The 15,917-nt window shown below is 41.8% G+C and overlaps 1 protein-coding gene and 1 long non-coding RNA gene across 5 annotated transcripts; one reads left to right on the forward strand and one right to left on the reverse strand.

Annotated features, from left to right (window-relative positions):
- Positions 1 to 44: 44 nt before the first annotated feature.
- On the reverse strand, positions 45 to 10,322 carry PSTK (phosphoseryl-tRNA kinase). Of its 3 annotated transcripts, none has more exons than XM_033130014.1 (6): positions 10,072 to 10,322; positions 7,269 to 7,377; positions 6,646 to 6,844; positions 4,128 to 4,203; positions 3,515 to 3,608; positions 45 to 601 (listed from the first exon to the last, which is right to left on the reverse strand). In XM_033130014.1, the coding sequence occupies exons 1-6, from the start codon at positions 10,285 to 10,287 to the stop codon at positions 408 to 410; spliced, it is 888 nt and encodes a 295-aa protein (XP_032985905.1). In that variant the 5' UTR covers positions 10,288 to 10,322; the 3' UTR covers positions 45 to 407. The 3 variants fall into 3 exon arrangements, with proteins under 3 accessions (XP_032985905.1, XP_032985903.1, XP_032985904.1); XM_033130012.1 differs by having other exon boundaries at positions 7,086 to 7,377; XM_033130013.1 differs by lacking the exon at positions 45 to 601 and adding an exon at positions 2,119 to 2,325 and having other exon boundaries at positions 7,086 to 7,377.
- Positions 10,294 to 15,526, forward strand: LOC117035902 (uncharacterized). 2 transcript variants are annotated; one of them, XR_004425286.1, is made up of 3 exons: positions 10,294 to 10,430; positions 12,554 to 12,769; positions 13,256 to 15,526. It is a non-coding gene; the product is annotated as an uncharacterized LOC117035902 (long non-coding RNA). The 2 variants fall into 2 exon arrangements; XR_004425287.1 differs by having other exon boundaries at positions 10,386 to 10,522.
- Positions 15,527 to 15,917: the final 391 nt, after the last annotated feature.

The raw sequence follows: 15,917 nt of genomic DNA on the forward strand, positions 1-15,917 counted from the left end.
GTTTTGTGGCTACATTAGTTTGAATTTGTAGAATGCCTTACCCAGGAGAAGATCTGTCATGAGTTAATAGCTCCAGACATCCGCGTTTTGTCTCTTTTCTAGTTTCTTTGCTTTAAGAACCATGTGTGTGACTCCTGCTCCTCCCCAGCCCTACCCTAAGAGTTCAGGCGCAGAAATAATGAAGGCTGCCTCTGATGCTTAATTATCCGTCACATCTGACAAGTGACTGACTGAAGTAATTTCTGTAATTATGATAAATGGATCTTTTAGAATGACTGATTTTTATAAAATAACAAGTCTTTGGCAATTTACATCATTGTCCTAGAAAACATCCAGTAATACAAAACCGTTGCTACAAAATCTTAACCAACATCAGACATTTGATTGGAAAGTCATAAGTTTTAACACTACTTTGAAAAATACTTCTGCACAATATTACCTTTCTCATAATGAAAAGAAGAAATAACATCTGATATGTCAATGGTTTGTTGAAAGCACAGGTACTTTTTGTTTCCTTGTCTTAGGTCTTCCAAAAACTCTGTTTTGAGCTTGTTAAGTTCTTCTGCTAGAAGCTTCAAGTTGTAAGGAAGCACTTGTTCATCTAAGATAAAGATATTCTCAAATTATTTGTGTAAATCAAATCAAGCTGGGCTGTCGAATGACATCAGGAAATTAATATGATTACTTCAGACAAACCAATTAGATTCTTCTATAAATAATCACAATACCACTGAGTTGGTATAATATAGACAAAAGGTTACATTAATGTGATATAAGCAAATCCTTTAAATAACTTGCTAGGAAATTCCTGAGCAGAAAAGACGAGGCTGAAAGGGATTTCTTTTTATTGTTGACAAGATATTTGACTTTGAATCTTACTGAACTAACAGGTAGTAAGGCAAAAAAGTAGAGCCAGAAAATGACAATTTGGTTTTGAAACTGATAATACCTACAACAGTTGTCCAACATAACGTTCTCCAATGATGGAAACGTTCTGTATCTGCCCTATTCAATCTGGCAGCCCCCAGCCATGTGGGTAGTGTGACTGAAGCGCTGAATTTTTCTGTAAAACAGCTTTATTGTGATACAATTCACATACCATCTGATTTATCCATTTAAACTACAATTCAGTTGTTTTAGTGTACTCAGATATATGCAACTATCACCACAATTTTAGAATATATTGTCATCTCAAATACCTGTACTCTTTAGTATCACCTTCCTACTTCACCACCCCCAATCCCTAAGCAGCCACTAACCTACTCTGTCTAGATTTGCCTGTTCTGCCATTTCACATGACTGGACTTATATGTGGCCTTTTGTGACTGGTGGCTTTCATTTTGCATGTTTTCAAGGTTCACCCAGGTTGTAACATGTATTGATACTTCATTCCTTTTTATGGCTAAAGAATACATTGTAGGGGTAGACCACATTTTGTTTATCCATCTGTCAGCTGATGGACACTTAGGTTGCTTCCACCTTTGGGCTGTTGTGAATAACGGTGCTATGAACATTTGTGTACAGATTTTTATATGAACATATTTTTCATTTCTCTTGAGTATATACCTACTAGTGGACTTGCTCGGTCTCAGGGTACCTCTGCGCTTAACTGTTTGAGGAATGGCTCGGCTGCTTTCCCAAGCAGCTGCACCACCTCCCATCCCCACCAGCCGTGCCGAGGTTCTGACTCCCCCACAGCCTCCTGCACTCACTGAGTCGAGCTGTCCTCCTGCGTGTGCGGTGCTGTCTCTCTGTGGTTCTGACATCATTTCCCTGATGACTAATGACATCAAGCATGTTTTCATGTGGTTCTTGCCCACGTGTATATCTGCCCTGGAGAAATTTAAATCCTTTGCCCATTTGAAAAATTTGGTCATTTGTCTTTATTATTGAGTGTTAAGAGTCCTTTATATATTTTGGATACGAGTCCTTTATGAGATACATTAGTCGCAAATACTTTTTCCCATTCTGTGTGGTTTTTTTTTTGAAATGAACTTTCTTGATAATAGGAGAACTGCATTTTTAATTTTATTTAACCACAGATCCAGAAGCTAGTACCACCTCCCTCCCAAAAAAACATCAGAAAGCCCAAAAAACTATCTTTTTTAAATGGGTGGGAAATGAGTCAAGAGTGATTTGGGCATAACGCTGTAACCCCTTCCCTTCATGTTATAGACAGAACAGAAGAAAGACAAATGGTTGAGATAGAACTGCAACTATTTTTGTTTTTATTCTAATCATGCTGCCACTGCTATTCCAGGCCTCTGTTTTTTATACTTCGGATTGTAACCCATAAGTGAGTTGCAAGTTGCATCCAGTGTTTTTCTAAAATGAAATCAAACAGAATGTGGCGTTCCTTAAATGTGAGGGTTTTGTGACCCTTCTTTGTGCGCCTGTGTTCATGTACTGAGCTGCACAGAGGTTACAATATAACATCTACTTAAAGATCATGTTAAAAAAAAAGTTTGAAAACCAAATACAGTTAGTATACTGTTTGTTTTTCCAGTGTCTAAGCATTTGTAAAGGTATTAATATAAGCTTTGGTTGGTGGTGTGGGGAGCATAGAAAGCACACACTACAAGCAGACTGAAGTCTGAATCCCAGGTCGCCCCAGTACAGTGTTTAGTAGCTGTTCGGCTCTGGGCAAGTTACTAGGTCCTCTCAGAACATTCATGTCGCCATTTGTAAAATCACAGCTACCTTATAGGATTGTAAAGACTAGAAAAAATATAAGGCATTTAGCACATAAAAGGAACTCAAGAAATGTTACGTTGTTATTTTTTTAAATCAAATTTTAAATACAGCAAAGAGTTCAATGTTGAAAATCTAAAGGAATTGTTATTTTATAAAACTGTAATTACTACATGTTTCATCTCAATGCAGACTGACAGTATATTGAGCTTGTTCAAACTCCATGCTGATTTTACATTTGGTCGCTGACTCCTTCTCCACTGTTCTTACTTCACCCCAGGCTCAGTGGCCTCTCTTCTGTTCTAGAATATACCAAACAACTTGACCTCTGGGCTTTTGCACTTGATGTGTCCACTCCATGGAATGATCTTCCAGATATCTGCATGGCTTGCTCTTCCCTTTCATTCACATCTGTGCTTAAATGTCATCTCCTCTGAGAAGCCTGTCTGAGTACTCCTTTAAAAAGAAGTCCGCCCATCACTTTGCCCTGCCTCACCCTATTTGATTTGTCTTCAGAGCACTGGTATAGATTCACTTTTTTTTTCCTGTCTGTCTCCTCACTATCATGTTCTGCTCCCTCCCAACTCCCCAGTATCTAGAAAAAGGCCTCGTAGAGTAGCCACTCTGTAAAGATTTATTGGATGGATGAATACCCAGTTCCAGGGGTAGAATTTTTAGTTCCGTATAACCTAGTTGTATATTTGAACTGAAAACATGATGTACACTTCATGGCTGAAAGTTGATAAACCACCCAAGCATCAAGGGAACAAGAGTAGCAGTAGTTGGACAATTCAACTAAACAGAATGTAACTATCCAACATACCTTTCGCTTCCTTCATTGTCTGAGAGACAATTCTTCGGAGGGTCTGATCAGCTTGATGAAGAATGTTCGTTGAACAAATAATTCTGTCTGTTTCCTATGTAATACAGACATAGTTATTGAACAATTACAGAGTTTTATAAAAGCCAAGGCTAAAGTGATGCAGACTTGAAGAGATGAAAAGAAAAATCGAAGTGGTTTTTCTGTTCCCATTATGCTTCCATAGGACAGGGTCTGTATGAAATACAGCCAGTTGCAAACTGGGTTCTGTCGTGGCAACAGGATGCTGGTAAATGTCTAACAACAGGGCTCTCCAGAAAAACAACAAAACCTATCTGTAGTATTTGTCAATTTCTGTGGTATAAATAGGCCCATCGTGGCTCATCTCAAGCTACCAACATTTCTGAAAATCTGACAGTCAGCTGTGATCAGCCAGTGCAAGCGGCCACCAGTGCACTCCAGCACCCAGGGACCAGAAGCTGAGAGCGGGCAACATGCCAAGGCAGTGTCAAAGCTGCTTCCACATTTTATTCACATTGTTCACTCAGTTCAAAAAGATCTTCCTACAAAAAGTTGTCCCTTCTCATTTCTACTAAAGCGAAACTGGAAGGCTTACCTTTTGTTCCATGTTATCCTCAACATACTTTACTGGATTTTCCAGAGCAGTAAGCAATAAATCAATCAACTCCGGGCTGTAAGAGAAGGTGGGATAAAATAAATCCTCATAGCAAACATTTGTTTTTAAATAACTTGTGTTTGTGAACACCAAATTGAATTCTAGAGGAATAAAAGTGCTGTAATCCACGATCCTAAACAAAAGGGAGAAAACAAAACAATTTGGAAAGCTAACTTCTTGTAAAATTGAAATGGAGAAGCATAAATTATAAACCAAAAAACACTCCTTAAAAAAATATTAATTTCCAAAGATATATCAATAAGCTTTGAAAAGACATTCTCTCTACCCTCATTAAGTGCTGAACTTCAGGCTACCAGAACTCTTTTATTCCCTAAAGAAAGATGCCCCGTCTTTACTTTCTGGCTTCTGCTCCTTTATTCAGTGTGAGTTAGCAAAGCTGTCATTTGTCCAGCAGCCATGGAGAGTTCAGGTGGAATTCATTAACAATATTTATTAGAAATATTGTACAACTGTGTATGTGAAACTATGTGCTGGGCTGGGGGTGAAACAAGATGCCTCCTCCAGGGGATAATGTAATGGAGAGAGACTGGTAATAAATAAGCAGAAAATAATTTCAGAGTGACAAGTGGTGAGTTAAGACCATACACACAGTGATTATGACAAGAGAGTGCCTGGGTAATCGAACTACATTCTCCAGGGTTCAGATGCTCAGGGAAGCCAGTCAAGCATAAGTATGTGGAAGGGTAGAGAAGACAGCAAGTACAAAGGCCCTGAGGCAAGAGCAAGCTTCTTGTGTTCAGGCAACAGAGAAGGCTGGTTTGGCTGAAAAGTAGCAACAGGAGAGAGTGGTAGGATATGAGGTTTGGGAGTTGATCAGGGTTACAACACATAGATAACCTCCCTTGATGGTAACGACTCTGAATTTTACTCAGAGTACAAGGGGCAGCACTGAAAAAATTTAGGGCAGTGAATTCATTGCGTTAAATCTCAACCTCAAGATGATTTTTGTCACTGAAAAAGAGCCCAGGTTCTAGAGTGAGTGAGATTGCACTGGGTCCAAATCTTGGCTCTGCCGTTTACTATCTGGCTGTTACTATACTTACCTGGGCCTTAGTTATCCCATCTATAAAAGGGGGATGGCTGTACCTACCCTCACAGGGATGTTGTGAGAACTGAATGAGATTACATATGTAAAGTAGTAAGATTGCCGAGAAGCCTGGGAAAGGTACAGTTGTCAGATCACCTTTCAATTCTTGCACAGGGCCACCAGACGTCCATCAACCTGTTCACAGTTACACGGTGACTATTGTGGATATGTGAGAAGAGGCGACCATCTTCAGACCCAAGACAAAACTGCAGACTAAGTGCTAAGGGTTGGCACTGGCATTGGAGAAGCCCACTCCTTGCTTCTAGAAAGAACTGGTCCTCACTGGTCTGAAAGCATTGACGATAAACCTTATGCTGCTCTCATGGGATAGCTCAATGCCTCAATCAGCCATTCTTTCCCAAAGGAAAAATTTTACGTATTCCAGAATGAGCAATCAAGCGGTTATGTGTCTGCTCAAGCCTTTAGGATATTATGAGAAGCTAAAATTAGAAACCTCAGCTGTAGCTTCTTTCATAAACCCTATAAACCATAGTCACTTAAACCCAATTTTTTTTTTTTTTAGTATGTCCAAGTATAATTAAATGCATGGGAACTAAATGTTTTGAAGAATGAGTTTTTAAAAGTTAGCCTTTAAAAATTACTGACCCTCTACGGACAATAGTCAGGCAGTGGCTAAGGAGAGTTGGGTAGAACTGCATTGTCTGACACAATAGCCACTAGCACGTGAGGCTACTGAAGTTTCACGTCATTAAAATAAAATTTAAAATACAGGGCATCAGTTGCACTGGCTGTTTCAAGTGCTTAAGAATTACACGTAGCTGGCAGCTACCACACTGGACAATGCGAATGGAGCACATTTCATCAGTGAAACAGTGAACTTTCCATTAGAAATGTGCTGCTCTAGAACTCGCAAGACATATGCATATATCGTGACCGAAATGCATTAGACACCACGGCCACAAGCCTTCCCTAGACAAGCACATAACTATTGTGAGGTTTAAGGCAAAATTAGGATTCAGTAACAGTTCCAGTATTTTTCTTTCTATAAGAAAACTACTGGGCAACCTATTTAGACTTGCATGCTATTTCTGCAAGAGTACCGAAGATATGTCCTACTCTGTATTCCCTGCTCTGACCTCTGGGACACAGCAGGATCTTAACAAGAGCATGTCTGAAACAAACTTGGGGTCAAATCTCAGCTGTCACAAGGTCGGTGACTCTGGACATACTAAACAGTCTCAGTTTCTTCTCCTACACAAAGGGGGAAATATTAATAACAATACCGCTCTAAGGCTTGTGTGGGAATTAACCAACTATATACAAGTAAAGCATTTAGCACAGTGCCTGCCTCAGGAGACACCGAGGGAAGGATGGCTTTGAGGGGGATACCTGGCCTCAGAAGAAAATGCTGGACTCTGAATTGTGAGACTTCGGTGTTCCCAAGCATTTTTCTCAGGGTTGGGCTCTTCTATCTTTCTTCCCATCAGGTGGATGGTCTCGGCTGGCAGTGCCCGAGGTCTCTGGTCATTCCTCCGTACACAGGTCTCGAGAGAACAATCTAAAAAGATCTGGCAAAAGCCTAATGAATCTGAAAACAATTTGAAACCACAGAAGTTACTGCTGTGCTATTTTCTAAATGTGAAATAAACAGATACATTATCGCAGCTGCAGCAGGGAAAGCCATATGCAATACTGAATGAACATCTAGCTTTGAAAATGAAGAAAATCCATATAAATTTCCCAATCCCATTAAATTCTCACTAAAGACGATAAATGATTTTGATACGGGAATATATGTCTCTGTGTGTAAGAAAAAATGGTTTAATTACATTTCCGAGCCAGTTGGTAGACTTCATATCTCATACTTTGATAATAGAAGTTGTCATCTAAAATCAAAAACAAAGGTCTACAAACTGCAGTCTTCGTTAAGAGGTAGCAAGACTGGGCCTCAAGCGCTGCAGAACATAGGAGATCTTGATCCTTTAAGCAGGTTATAAAATCTTCCCACATGCCTTCAGTCCTGTTGGGTGGGGCAGCCATCGGACACCCGTTAATGACAGCCAGCAAGAAGTATTCTATGTACTTCAGCAGTTCCTGTCGAAGCAATTTCCATTGCGATGGCTATAAAAGACCGAAGAATTGCAATTTATATTAGGCTTTGGCCAGTCAGACAGTCATGCCTCATTGGCACCCTGCCCCAAATGAAAATTTCATCCCACAGTACCATTTGGCATCCTCTAAACACAGCTTGTATTCTCATGTCTCCATGTCCTCCTATATTCCATTCCCTCTGCCTGGAAGACTCCTCCCCAATGATGTTAGTCCTCTGTGAACTCGTCTCAGACTCCACCATGCAGAAGGCAGCTCAGACCCTCCCTTACTTATCACGACACCCTGCTCTGTGTGTGTCGGGTTTCCACTCGAGCAGGGTTTCCACTGTTTAGGCATTTGTTTGCACATTTCCCTGTCCCTGCTCGTCCACTGTACACCCAGCCTCCAGCAGAGAGTCTGGCACCAATCGGTGCTCTGAAAATGTATATTAAATAACTGAATAACTAAATGAGTTGAATAATGAAAGAATGAAAAACTGTTACCATCCAGGAGAAAGGAAAAGCCAAAATCAGTATCTTGCCAAAATAAATTAGGCTGGCTAAGATACAGCAATGCTGGTTTGCCTATGAAATGAGAGAAGTTCTGGACATAAAGGATCAGCTGAAAGGTCCCCGGGTCAAGAGGAAAAGACCTCAGGCTAACGGTTGAAATGGGATGGGGAAAGATGGAGGAAGCAGATTAAGGGGAAGAGAGTAAATAGCTTGAAAATACAAGTAACCTTGTGCTGCTCAAGGGCTGTGGAGAGCACTGACAGAGTTATGAGGTCAAACACACGACAGGAGATCAGCGTCCCTCCCTTGCCTGTCCTTGCTTTACCACCTCACTGAGGTTACAGCACATACAATAAACACATCAGCTAAATCCACTAAAAAGAGGGATCACTTCCTAAAAGGAGAGAGATCCTTCTCATGTGATTAGATGAGTCCCATGGCCTTTGTCTATAGGGGGAGAGTGGAAAAAACCTAAGAAAAGCAAGGAAAAGCCCAGCAAATACAACAATCCCCATCAATAACTTTTAGCTTTTTCCAGAGTGGTGAAAATACTATCATCTAAGTAAACTGGGGCTGCCAGGGAGCTGATACTGTATTCACCTCACAATTAACCAAGAAAATGGAAGTATGTAACTTTGGTAGAGTGGTCCAAAATTTTTCCTTGTGTCAGATATACTGAATTCTTGCATATACGAGGTCTGGCAATGAAGTTTGTGAACTTGTTGCAACGATGTTGCCAACCTTCTTTGATATCAGAGGGATTATTCATTATGAATTTGTACCAATTGGACAAACAGTTAACCAAGTTTACTATTTGGAAGTGCTGAAAAGGCTGCGTGTGTTAGACAACGTGAACTTTTCACCAATGATTCATGGCTCCTGCATCACAACACACCAGCTCACCTGGCACTATCTGTGAGGGAGTTTTTAGCCAGCAAACAAATAACTTTATTGGAACACCCTCCCTACTCACCTGATCTGGCCTCCAGTGACTTCTTTTTTACCCGAAGATAAAAGAAATATTGAAAGGAAGATATTTTGAGGACAATCAGGACATCAAGGGTAATATGACGACAGATCTGATGGCCACTCCAGAAAAAGAGTTCCAAAATTGCTTTGACGGGTGGACTAGGCAATGGTGGTGCTTAGCTTCCCAAGCGGTGTACTTTGAAGGTGACCATAGCGATATTCAGCAATGAGGTATGTAGCACTTTTTCTAGGATGAGTTCGTGAACTTAATTGTCTGACCATGGATATGGAGTGGAATCACATCATATTTGCATTTTATTTATGTGAATTCGTCTACACTCAGGCACTAAATGACAAAAATAACTTAAAAATTTTTAGAATATTTCAACCAAAGAGTATTTATTTGCTCTAGAGTGAGCATGAGATATGGGAGACATGAATGTACTCTCCCCCCAGGTCTGTTTTCACACGCGTCTCCAAGAGGATGCAGCTCAGTGCTGAGTGTGATCGAGGGCTTAAAGAGAAGTATGTACTTGGAACATACAAGTAGTCCCTAAATACAAGCCCGTTACTTTATCTGGTGGTCTACTAAGGAATAGCCATCTTTTCCTATGCTGGCAGATGCACGTTTACAGAGATGAGTAAGATTGAGCTTCAGAGGCGGGGTCCTTCATTTGTACAGCCTCTTTATCGTCATAGCAATTTTGTTACTTATCATTTTGTATTCTTTTCCTTCCCCAAATTGCATAAATTCAAGCCCCACAAAACCTGGATTCACTCCTGGCTGCATGTTAAACTGGCTGTAGTTGGAATTTTTTAGAGATTCTATCCCTCTTCTACGAACAATCTTCCCAAAGGATTTTCAAGAGTATATTTGTCTATGGGGGATTTCCACCTTGCACGCTGACGTCAGAACCTAACTCTGTCTTAAGACTTCACTGTACAGAATATCCATATATGTCCCCAATGTACATATAAACCTCTACAATGAATTACTGCAAGATGGAGTCAACTCATTCTATTATGTTGGTGCAAAAGTAACTGCGGGTTAAACATAATTGCAAAAGCCGCGATTACTTTTGCACCAATGTAATAGGTTAAACCAGCTCCGCTTGGCTCGTACTCCAGCCTCTCCCCGTCTGCGAGGGCTCCCTCTCCCACCTCCGGTACCATCCAGTATATAGAGCAGCTTGTACATTGCCTTCTGTCGGCAAAGTCGAGGCCCCGCCCCCTCCGTACTGACCAATGGCCGTGCGCTCGCCTCCTCGAGGAACGCGTCCGGCATGACGTCATCATAGGCGACGACGCCGACGGCCCAGCCCCGCTCCTGCCGTAGTTGGTGACTGAGGGCCCGCGCGAAGGTCGATTTTCCTGCCGCGGGCAGACCGCAGAGGACGCAGAGCCCTAGCTTCCGCGGCCCCTCGCCGCGCGCCTCTCCGGCGTCCGCTCCGTTCTTCATGCTGTCCCGGGAGACCGAAGGCGGCGGGAACGCTGTCTCCGGCACCGTCCTCCGGCCGCGCACGCGCGGTTCCCCCGCGCCCGACTGCGCCGCCTGGTGCCGCGATGGAGGAACGGGCGAGTCTGGAGCCTAAAGGATGCGTGGTACGGGCTGTTTCGTGGTCCCCGTGGCGACCTAAGGCGCTGATGCCGAGTTCTCTGTGAGGCTAGTCCTTCAGGTCGGAGAGACCACGGCGGTGCGTTTCCCAACTCCTGGACGTTTCCTAGAGTCAGAGAGTTGAACTTAATCTTTAGTTAGAATCATCCTCCCTGCCGGAAACCTGAACGCCATTAGCATCTGCACCTCGCGTTTGTTAGGATGAAGTCCCCTAGCCCGGAAAATCACAGGAGACTCTGTACCTCTACCTCCAGCGGTCTTTGGAAGGTCAGTTACTGGAAATGAAAGAATAGGAGGCGAAGGTGACGGTCGGATACCAGCGCTCCGCCGCCGCTCCTTGACGTGTGATAGGAAGAAAGGCAAAGTAATGTTAGTTGCGCCCTAACGCCACGAGTGGGTAGCAAGTGTGAGGAAGTAGGGCAGGGAAGGAACATCCCTGGACCTCAATTCCTGTGTATTCCTGCAGAGGACAATGGGCATTTTAGTGTTAAAAAACAAATACTAAGCTGTAGAGAGATAATAAAACAACTTCCTTGTATGGGGATACGGTGTAGAAAAATTGAATTCAGAGTCTATATAAGTTTCACCTTGATTTAGGGGGTTAGTTTTTACTCATAAGGAAGTATAGTCAAAATGTGAACAATTGAGGTTAGAATAAGTGTATACTGGGGCAAAATACAACCAATAACTCAGTACTAAATCATATAATTTGTGATTGCAGAGCAAGTACACATACATTATCTTTCCTTTCTCTTGAATTGAAGGTGAGCATTGAGTTAAACATACTTTTCATTTCATTACGTTTTGCCATTGATCCAGTGCACAATTCCTCTCGTTAATTTATTATTCTTTTATCCCCCGTCCTCCAACCCACATCTATTTCCTCCCCCTACTCCGGCAACTTTTTTTTTCCCCCAACACGTTATTTTTGTTTATTTCTTAAGATAGACTATTTTTTAAAGCAGTTTTAGGTTCACAGCAAAATTGAGCAGGAAGTACAGGGAGGTCCCATATACCTCTACCCACTATCCCCCAGTCTCTCCCACTAGCAGTATCTTCCCCGCACCCTCCAGAGTGGTGCATCTGTTACAGTCAACGAACCTACACATCATTATCACCCAAAGTGCATAGTTTACAGTGGGTTCACTCTTGATGTTATACATTCTGAGTTTTGACAAGTGTGTAATGACATATATCCACCATGACAGTGTCATACAGGATAGTTTGTCTTAAAAATCCTGTGTTCTACCTATTCATCCCTCCTATCACCTAACCCCTGGCACCTGCTGATCTTTTTACTGTCTCCATAGTTTTACCTTTTCCAGAATGTCATATAGTTGGAATCGTGTAGGCTTTTTAGATTTGCTTCTTTCATTTAGTAATATGCCCTTAAGTTTCCTCTGTGTCTTTTCATGGCTTGAGAGCTCACATCTTTTGAGAGGGAATAATATTCCATTGTCTGAATAAACCAGAATTTATTTATCCATTCACCTACTGAAGGACATCTTGGCTGCTTGCAAGTTTTTTAACAGTTACGAATAAAGCTGCTGTAAACGTGTGCAGATTTTTGTGTAGCTGTAAGTTTTCAATTTGTCTGGATAAATACCAAGGAGCAGGATTACTGGATCTTGTGGTAAGAGCATGTTTAGTTTTGTAGGAATCTGCCAAACTGTTCCTTCGTGGCTACACCACGTTGCATTCCCACCAGCGATGACAGACTGCCTGTTGTTCCGCCTCCTTGTCAACATTTGTTGTCAATGTTTTAGATTTTAACCGTTCTAACAGGTGTGAAGTAGTATCTCATGTTTTTAATTTGCAATTCCCTAAAAATGCATGATGTTGAGCATATTTTCATGTTTATTTCCCATCTGTACATCTTTTTGGGGGAGGTGTCTGTTCAAATCTTTTGCCCATTTTTAAATTGGGTTGTTCATTTTCTTATTGTTTCCAGTATTTTTAAGTTACAATCATGATATGAATAACCTTGGGCGTATCTATATTTCTGCATTATTTGAGACGTGTCGTCAGTTAATTCTTAGAAATAGGACTGCAGAGTCAAAAGGTAAATTCACATGTAATTTTGTTGGCTATTGCTAAATTTCCCTTCCAGAAGATTGTACCTGTCGGGAGAAGCAATCTGCCATGTGCCCTTAGTACCCCTGCCTCGTCTTGTTGGGTACCCCAACAATGCAAGGCCCTGACTGCTCTTTACCTGAGTCATTTTTCGGGGTTACGTTGCATCTCACCAACCTTGCAAGATGAAGTAATGTCTTCCTCCAGACAGAGAGCAAGCTTGCTTCTGTTTGCTACGAAAGCACTGAATCCTGTAAGTCCAGTGTTCCTGTTTTGTAATGCAACCCACTGTGTGCGTAGGCATCCATTATCAGTCCCTGTGTCATCTCTGTGGGACTTGAGGGAATAGGAAACTGACACAATCCAGTATGAAGCTCTGGTGACAGCTTTTGCTATGAGTAAAAGTCCTTTTTCTCTGGATGAGTAGTCTTGTGTCTTCTGCCAGCAACCATGAAAAAATAACAGCCCCTAGCTTAGTAGCTTGTATGATTAAAACCTCAGACCCTACACAGTTTGACAGTTTTGGTGACGAAGACTGAATGCAGAGACATTGCTTTCTGGGAAAAAGGACTCAGGTTAGGGGATATGAGGAGATGCCCCAGATCTGGAAGCAAATGCTTTTGTCCAAGTAGTGGTGGTGGGGCAAGGGTCTCCCAGCGTCCTGTTAAATCTTTAGAGGTTGAGTGGGGAAAGGGAGGACTGAATAATCTGCTCAAATGGTACCTCGTTGCTCCCTCAGGTGGGAGAAGGAATGTGATGACTCTGGCGCAGCAAGCCCGAGGTCCCCAGCTGAAAGGCAGTATGGCTGTGGCGGCTAGTCACAGAGGGCCCAAAGCAGAAATAAGTGGTGTCAGCAGTGAAGAGAGAGCTTCGGGCAGAACTTTGGAAGATCATTTCTTGAGCCTGAGCAGGCAGCTGCTTGGAACGTCAATGGAAAAGACTAGCTTTACTGACATTGGGCGGCTCTGCCCTCTGCCTTTTTTCACTCCTCTCCTCTCCTCCAGCCTCAGCTGACTGAAGAAAAAAGCTGGGTATGCTAAGACCTTTGAGAGGGAAAGGGCTCAAACTTTTATTGCTCTGTTGGATTCTACTCCCCCCATTTAGCCTGACCTGATCTTTGGTGTCACTGCAATAATTACAAGGAGTAATAGATGAGCCAAAAAGCAACCGCACCCTGAGACCTGTTGGCCCATTTTACCTCACACACACATAACCTGAAGGTGCACAGGTCACTCCTGTTTAGGATTTATTGTTCAACTTGATTTAAATCACTATTACATTAGATTGGGCAGTGTCACTAAGTGCAGCCTCAGTTGTCATCATTCTGTCTCTTCTGGTCCTCAAGGGAAGCAAGGAGGCTGGTCAGTGACCCTCCATGCTGGAGCAGTTGCTCTGCTTTGAACCTGGGTGAGACTGCTGACTGACCTCGCCGGCCTGGTTCTGTTCTCAGTTCTGCCACTCAGGACCCTCCGCACTGCGTAGGACTCGCCTCACCTGGGTCTCCTGACCACCACATCGACTGTAGCAGGTCCTCCGCCCAGTTCCAATTTTAGCCTCAGCTAAAGCTTCCCATCGTGGGGACTGTCCCTTCTGTTCTTCTCACGAGAGCTTTCAGCTCACTGATCCAGCTGCCTGTTCCAAACGTGGTAAGTGTCCTTAAGGAGAATTGTATTCATCTGGGAGCAAGTGAGCAGCAAGAGCAACGTGTGACAACTCTGTTTCCTGATCTGAATATTGAATGAAGGGCACTTAGGAAATCTGAGATTCCACCTTCTGATACCCCCAGTATCTTCAGAAACAGGTTTTCTCCTCTGGTCACTTTAATACTGTTTTCTGTCAACTCAGAACTCAAGTTCTTTATCGACAGAAATTGCTGCCAAAGCCAGATTTTCTTAATCAGAGCAATGGCTGTAAAACCCCATTCCTTGCCACTTTTGCCCATCTTCTCTCTACTGTAAATTCCTATAGCTAAGCCTTCTGGAACCCCACCCGTCACAAACAGATTTTCACCTTTAAAAATACCTGAACTGCTTTACCTTAACCCAAGCATGGCTTTCCCAGCAAGTCCTCATTCACAGCCTCTCCAAAATCTTGCTGCTTGTTGCTGAGATTAACTAACACGTGTTATTTTGTCGCCTACTAGATGTCTAGTAAATGCTTGTCCCCTTGGCTGCCACCCACTCATGGGCCTGTGAAAATGAACTTCCTTACTTTCCTCTCTAGTGAGGTAAAGTTCATACTCACTTTGGGTATTGTTCATACCCACTTCAACAACTCTAAAGTTTAGGCCAGTGTAAAACTTACAAGCTTTCTGGCTCCTTTTCTATACTCACCATAGATGTCATTTCCAGTTGAATCATCTTCAAGTCACCTGTCTTACCTTCCTATAGTTTCAAAACACATAAAGTTATCCTAAAATGTGAGCCAGATACTCAAATGTTATCAGATCTTGAACTAATTTTACAATATCTGGTGTTTCTCTGTATTCCCAATGACCACTCTGCTCCTGGTATTGTGAGGTGGAAAGCAAGTAAATTACATAACGTGCTTAAAGCGGGTACTTAAGACCCAATTTCACTAATTTTAAGAACCACCAAAGTGTCTGAGGAAAGATCAAAGGTACAAAAAGCAGTTCTACTAGGATAAAGAAGGATCTGAATGTTACCAACTTCTGGTTCATAGCAACAATGATGAAATAGATTTTAATTCCTTGGTTTAAGCTTCCAAAACAACTCTCTGAAGAAAACAATTCCTAGAAATTGTCAAGGAGCTTTCTCACTATTTCCTTCTGATCATTGTGTTACATGTTTAAAACAATTATAGAGATGTTTAAAACAACATCTTCATCAGTCTAATAAACAAACTTTGTGTTTTAACACTGAAAGTTATTCAATGTTCACTTGATATTTGCGTACCAGATGCTGGGAATTCACACATAAAGACATCTCCTATTGTTAAAATACCCTCATAATTTATTTGATGAGACAAAGTGAGAAAAGTAAAATGTCCACAGCACAGAGATAACTATACAAATAAAGAAAATTTGCATTGGCTGTTTGTATTATGTTATATATAAAAGCAGAGCTATCAAAAGTAAAATTGGTAGAAAGGATTCCATAGTTTCCCCTTAACCTGAAATCCAATAGTACAGCATATGCCCCAAGGGACATTAATTAACGTACCTCAAAATTCTGTAATTTTGCATATAGGTAATTTCTGTAGGAAATATGCAATATTTAAAACAAGTGAGTATATTATGTAGAATTTTTGATGGGTTACTTCAGAATGTGCAAGAGTCACAAAAATATAACAAAAAATAACAAAACACATCCTACAGTTGGTTTAGCTTGGATGCTACTTTCCTTCATTATGAATTTACCAGAAGGAGAGTTAGTTCATAG

The sequence above is a fragment of the Rhinolophus ferrumequinum genome, chromosome 16 (genome assembly GCF_004115265.2).
Source record: "Rhinolophus ferrumequinum isolate MPI-CBG mRhiFer1 chromosome 16, mRhiFer1_v1.p, whole genome shotgun sequence".
In the NCBI taxonomy this organism is placed as follows: Eukaryota; Metazoa; Chordata; class Mammalia; order Chiroptera; family Rhinolophidae; genus Rhinolophus; species Rhinolophus ferrumequinum.

Bases quoted from the DNA above. Each gene is read 5' to 3' on its own strand.
- PSTK (XM_033130012.1), bottom strand. From the start codon at position 10,287: ATGAAGAACGGAGCGGACGCCGGAGAGGCGCGCGGCGAGGGGCCGCGG. The intron at 7,378-10,071 runs GTCAGTACGGAG...GGTCTTTTATAG, and splicing joins AGGCGAGCGCACGGCCATTG to CCATCGCAATGGAAATTGCT. The intron at 3,609-4,127 runs GTAAGCCTTCCA...TGTATTACATAG, and splicing joins AGGATAACATGGAACAAAAG to GAAACAGACAGAATTATTTG.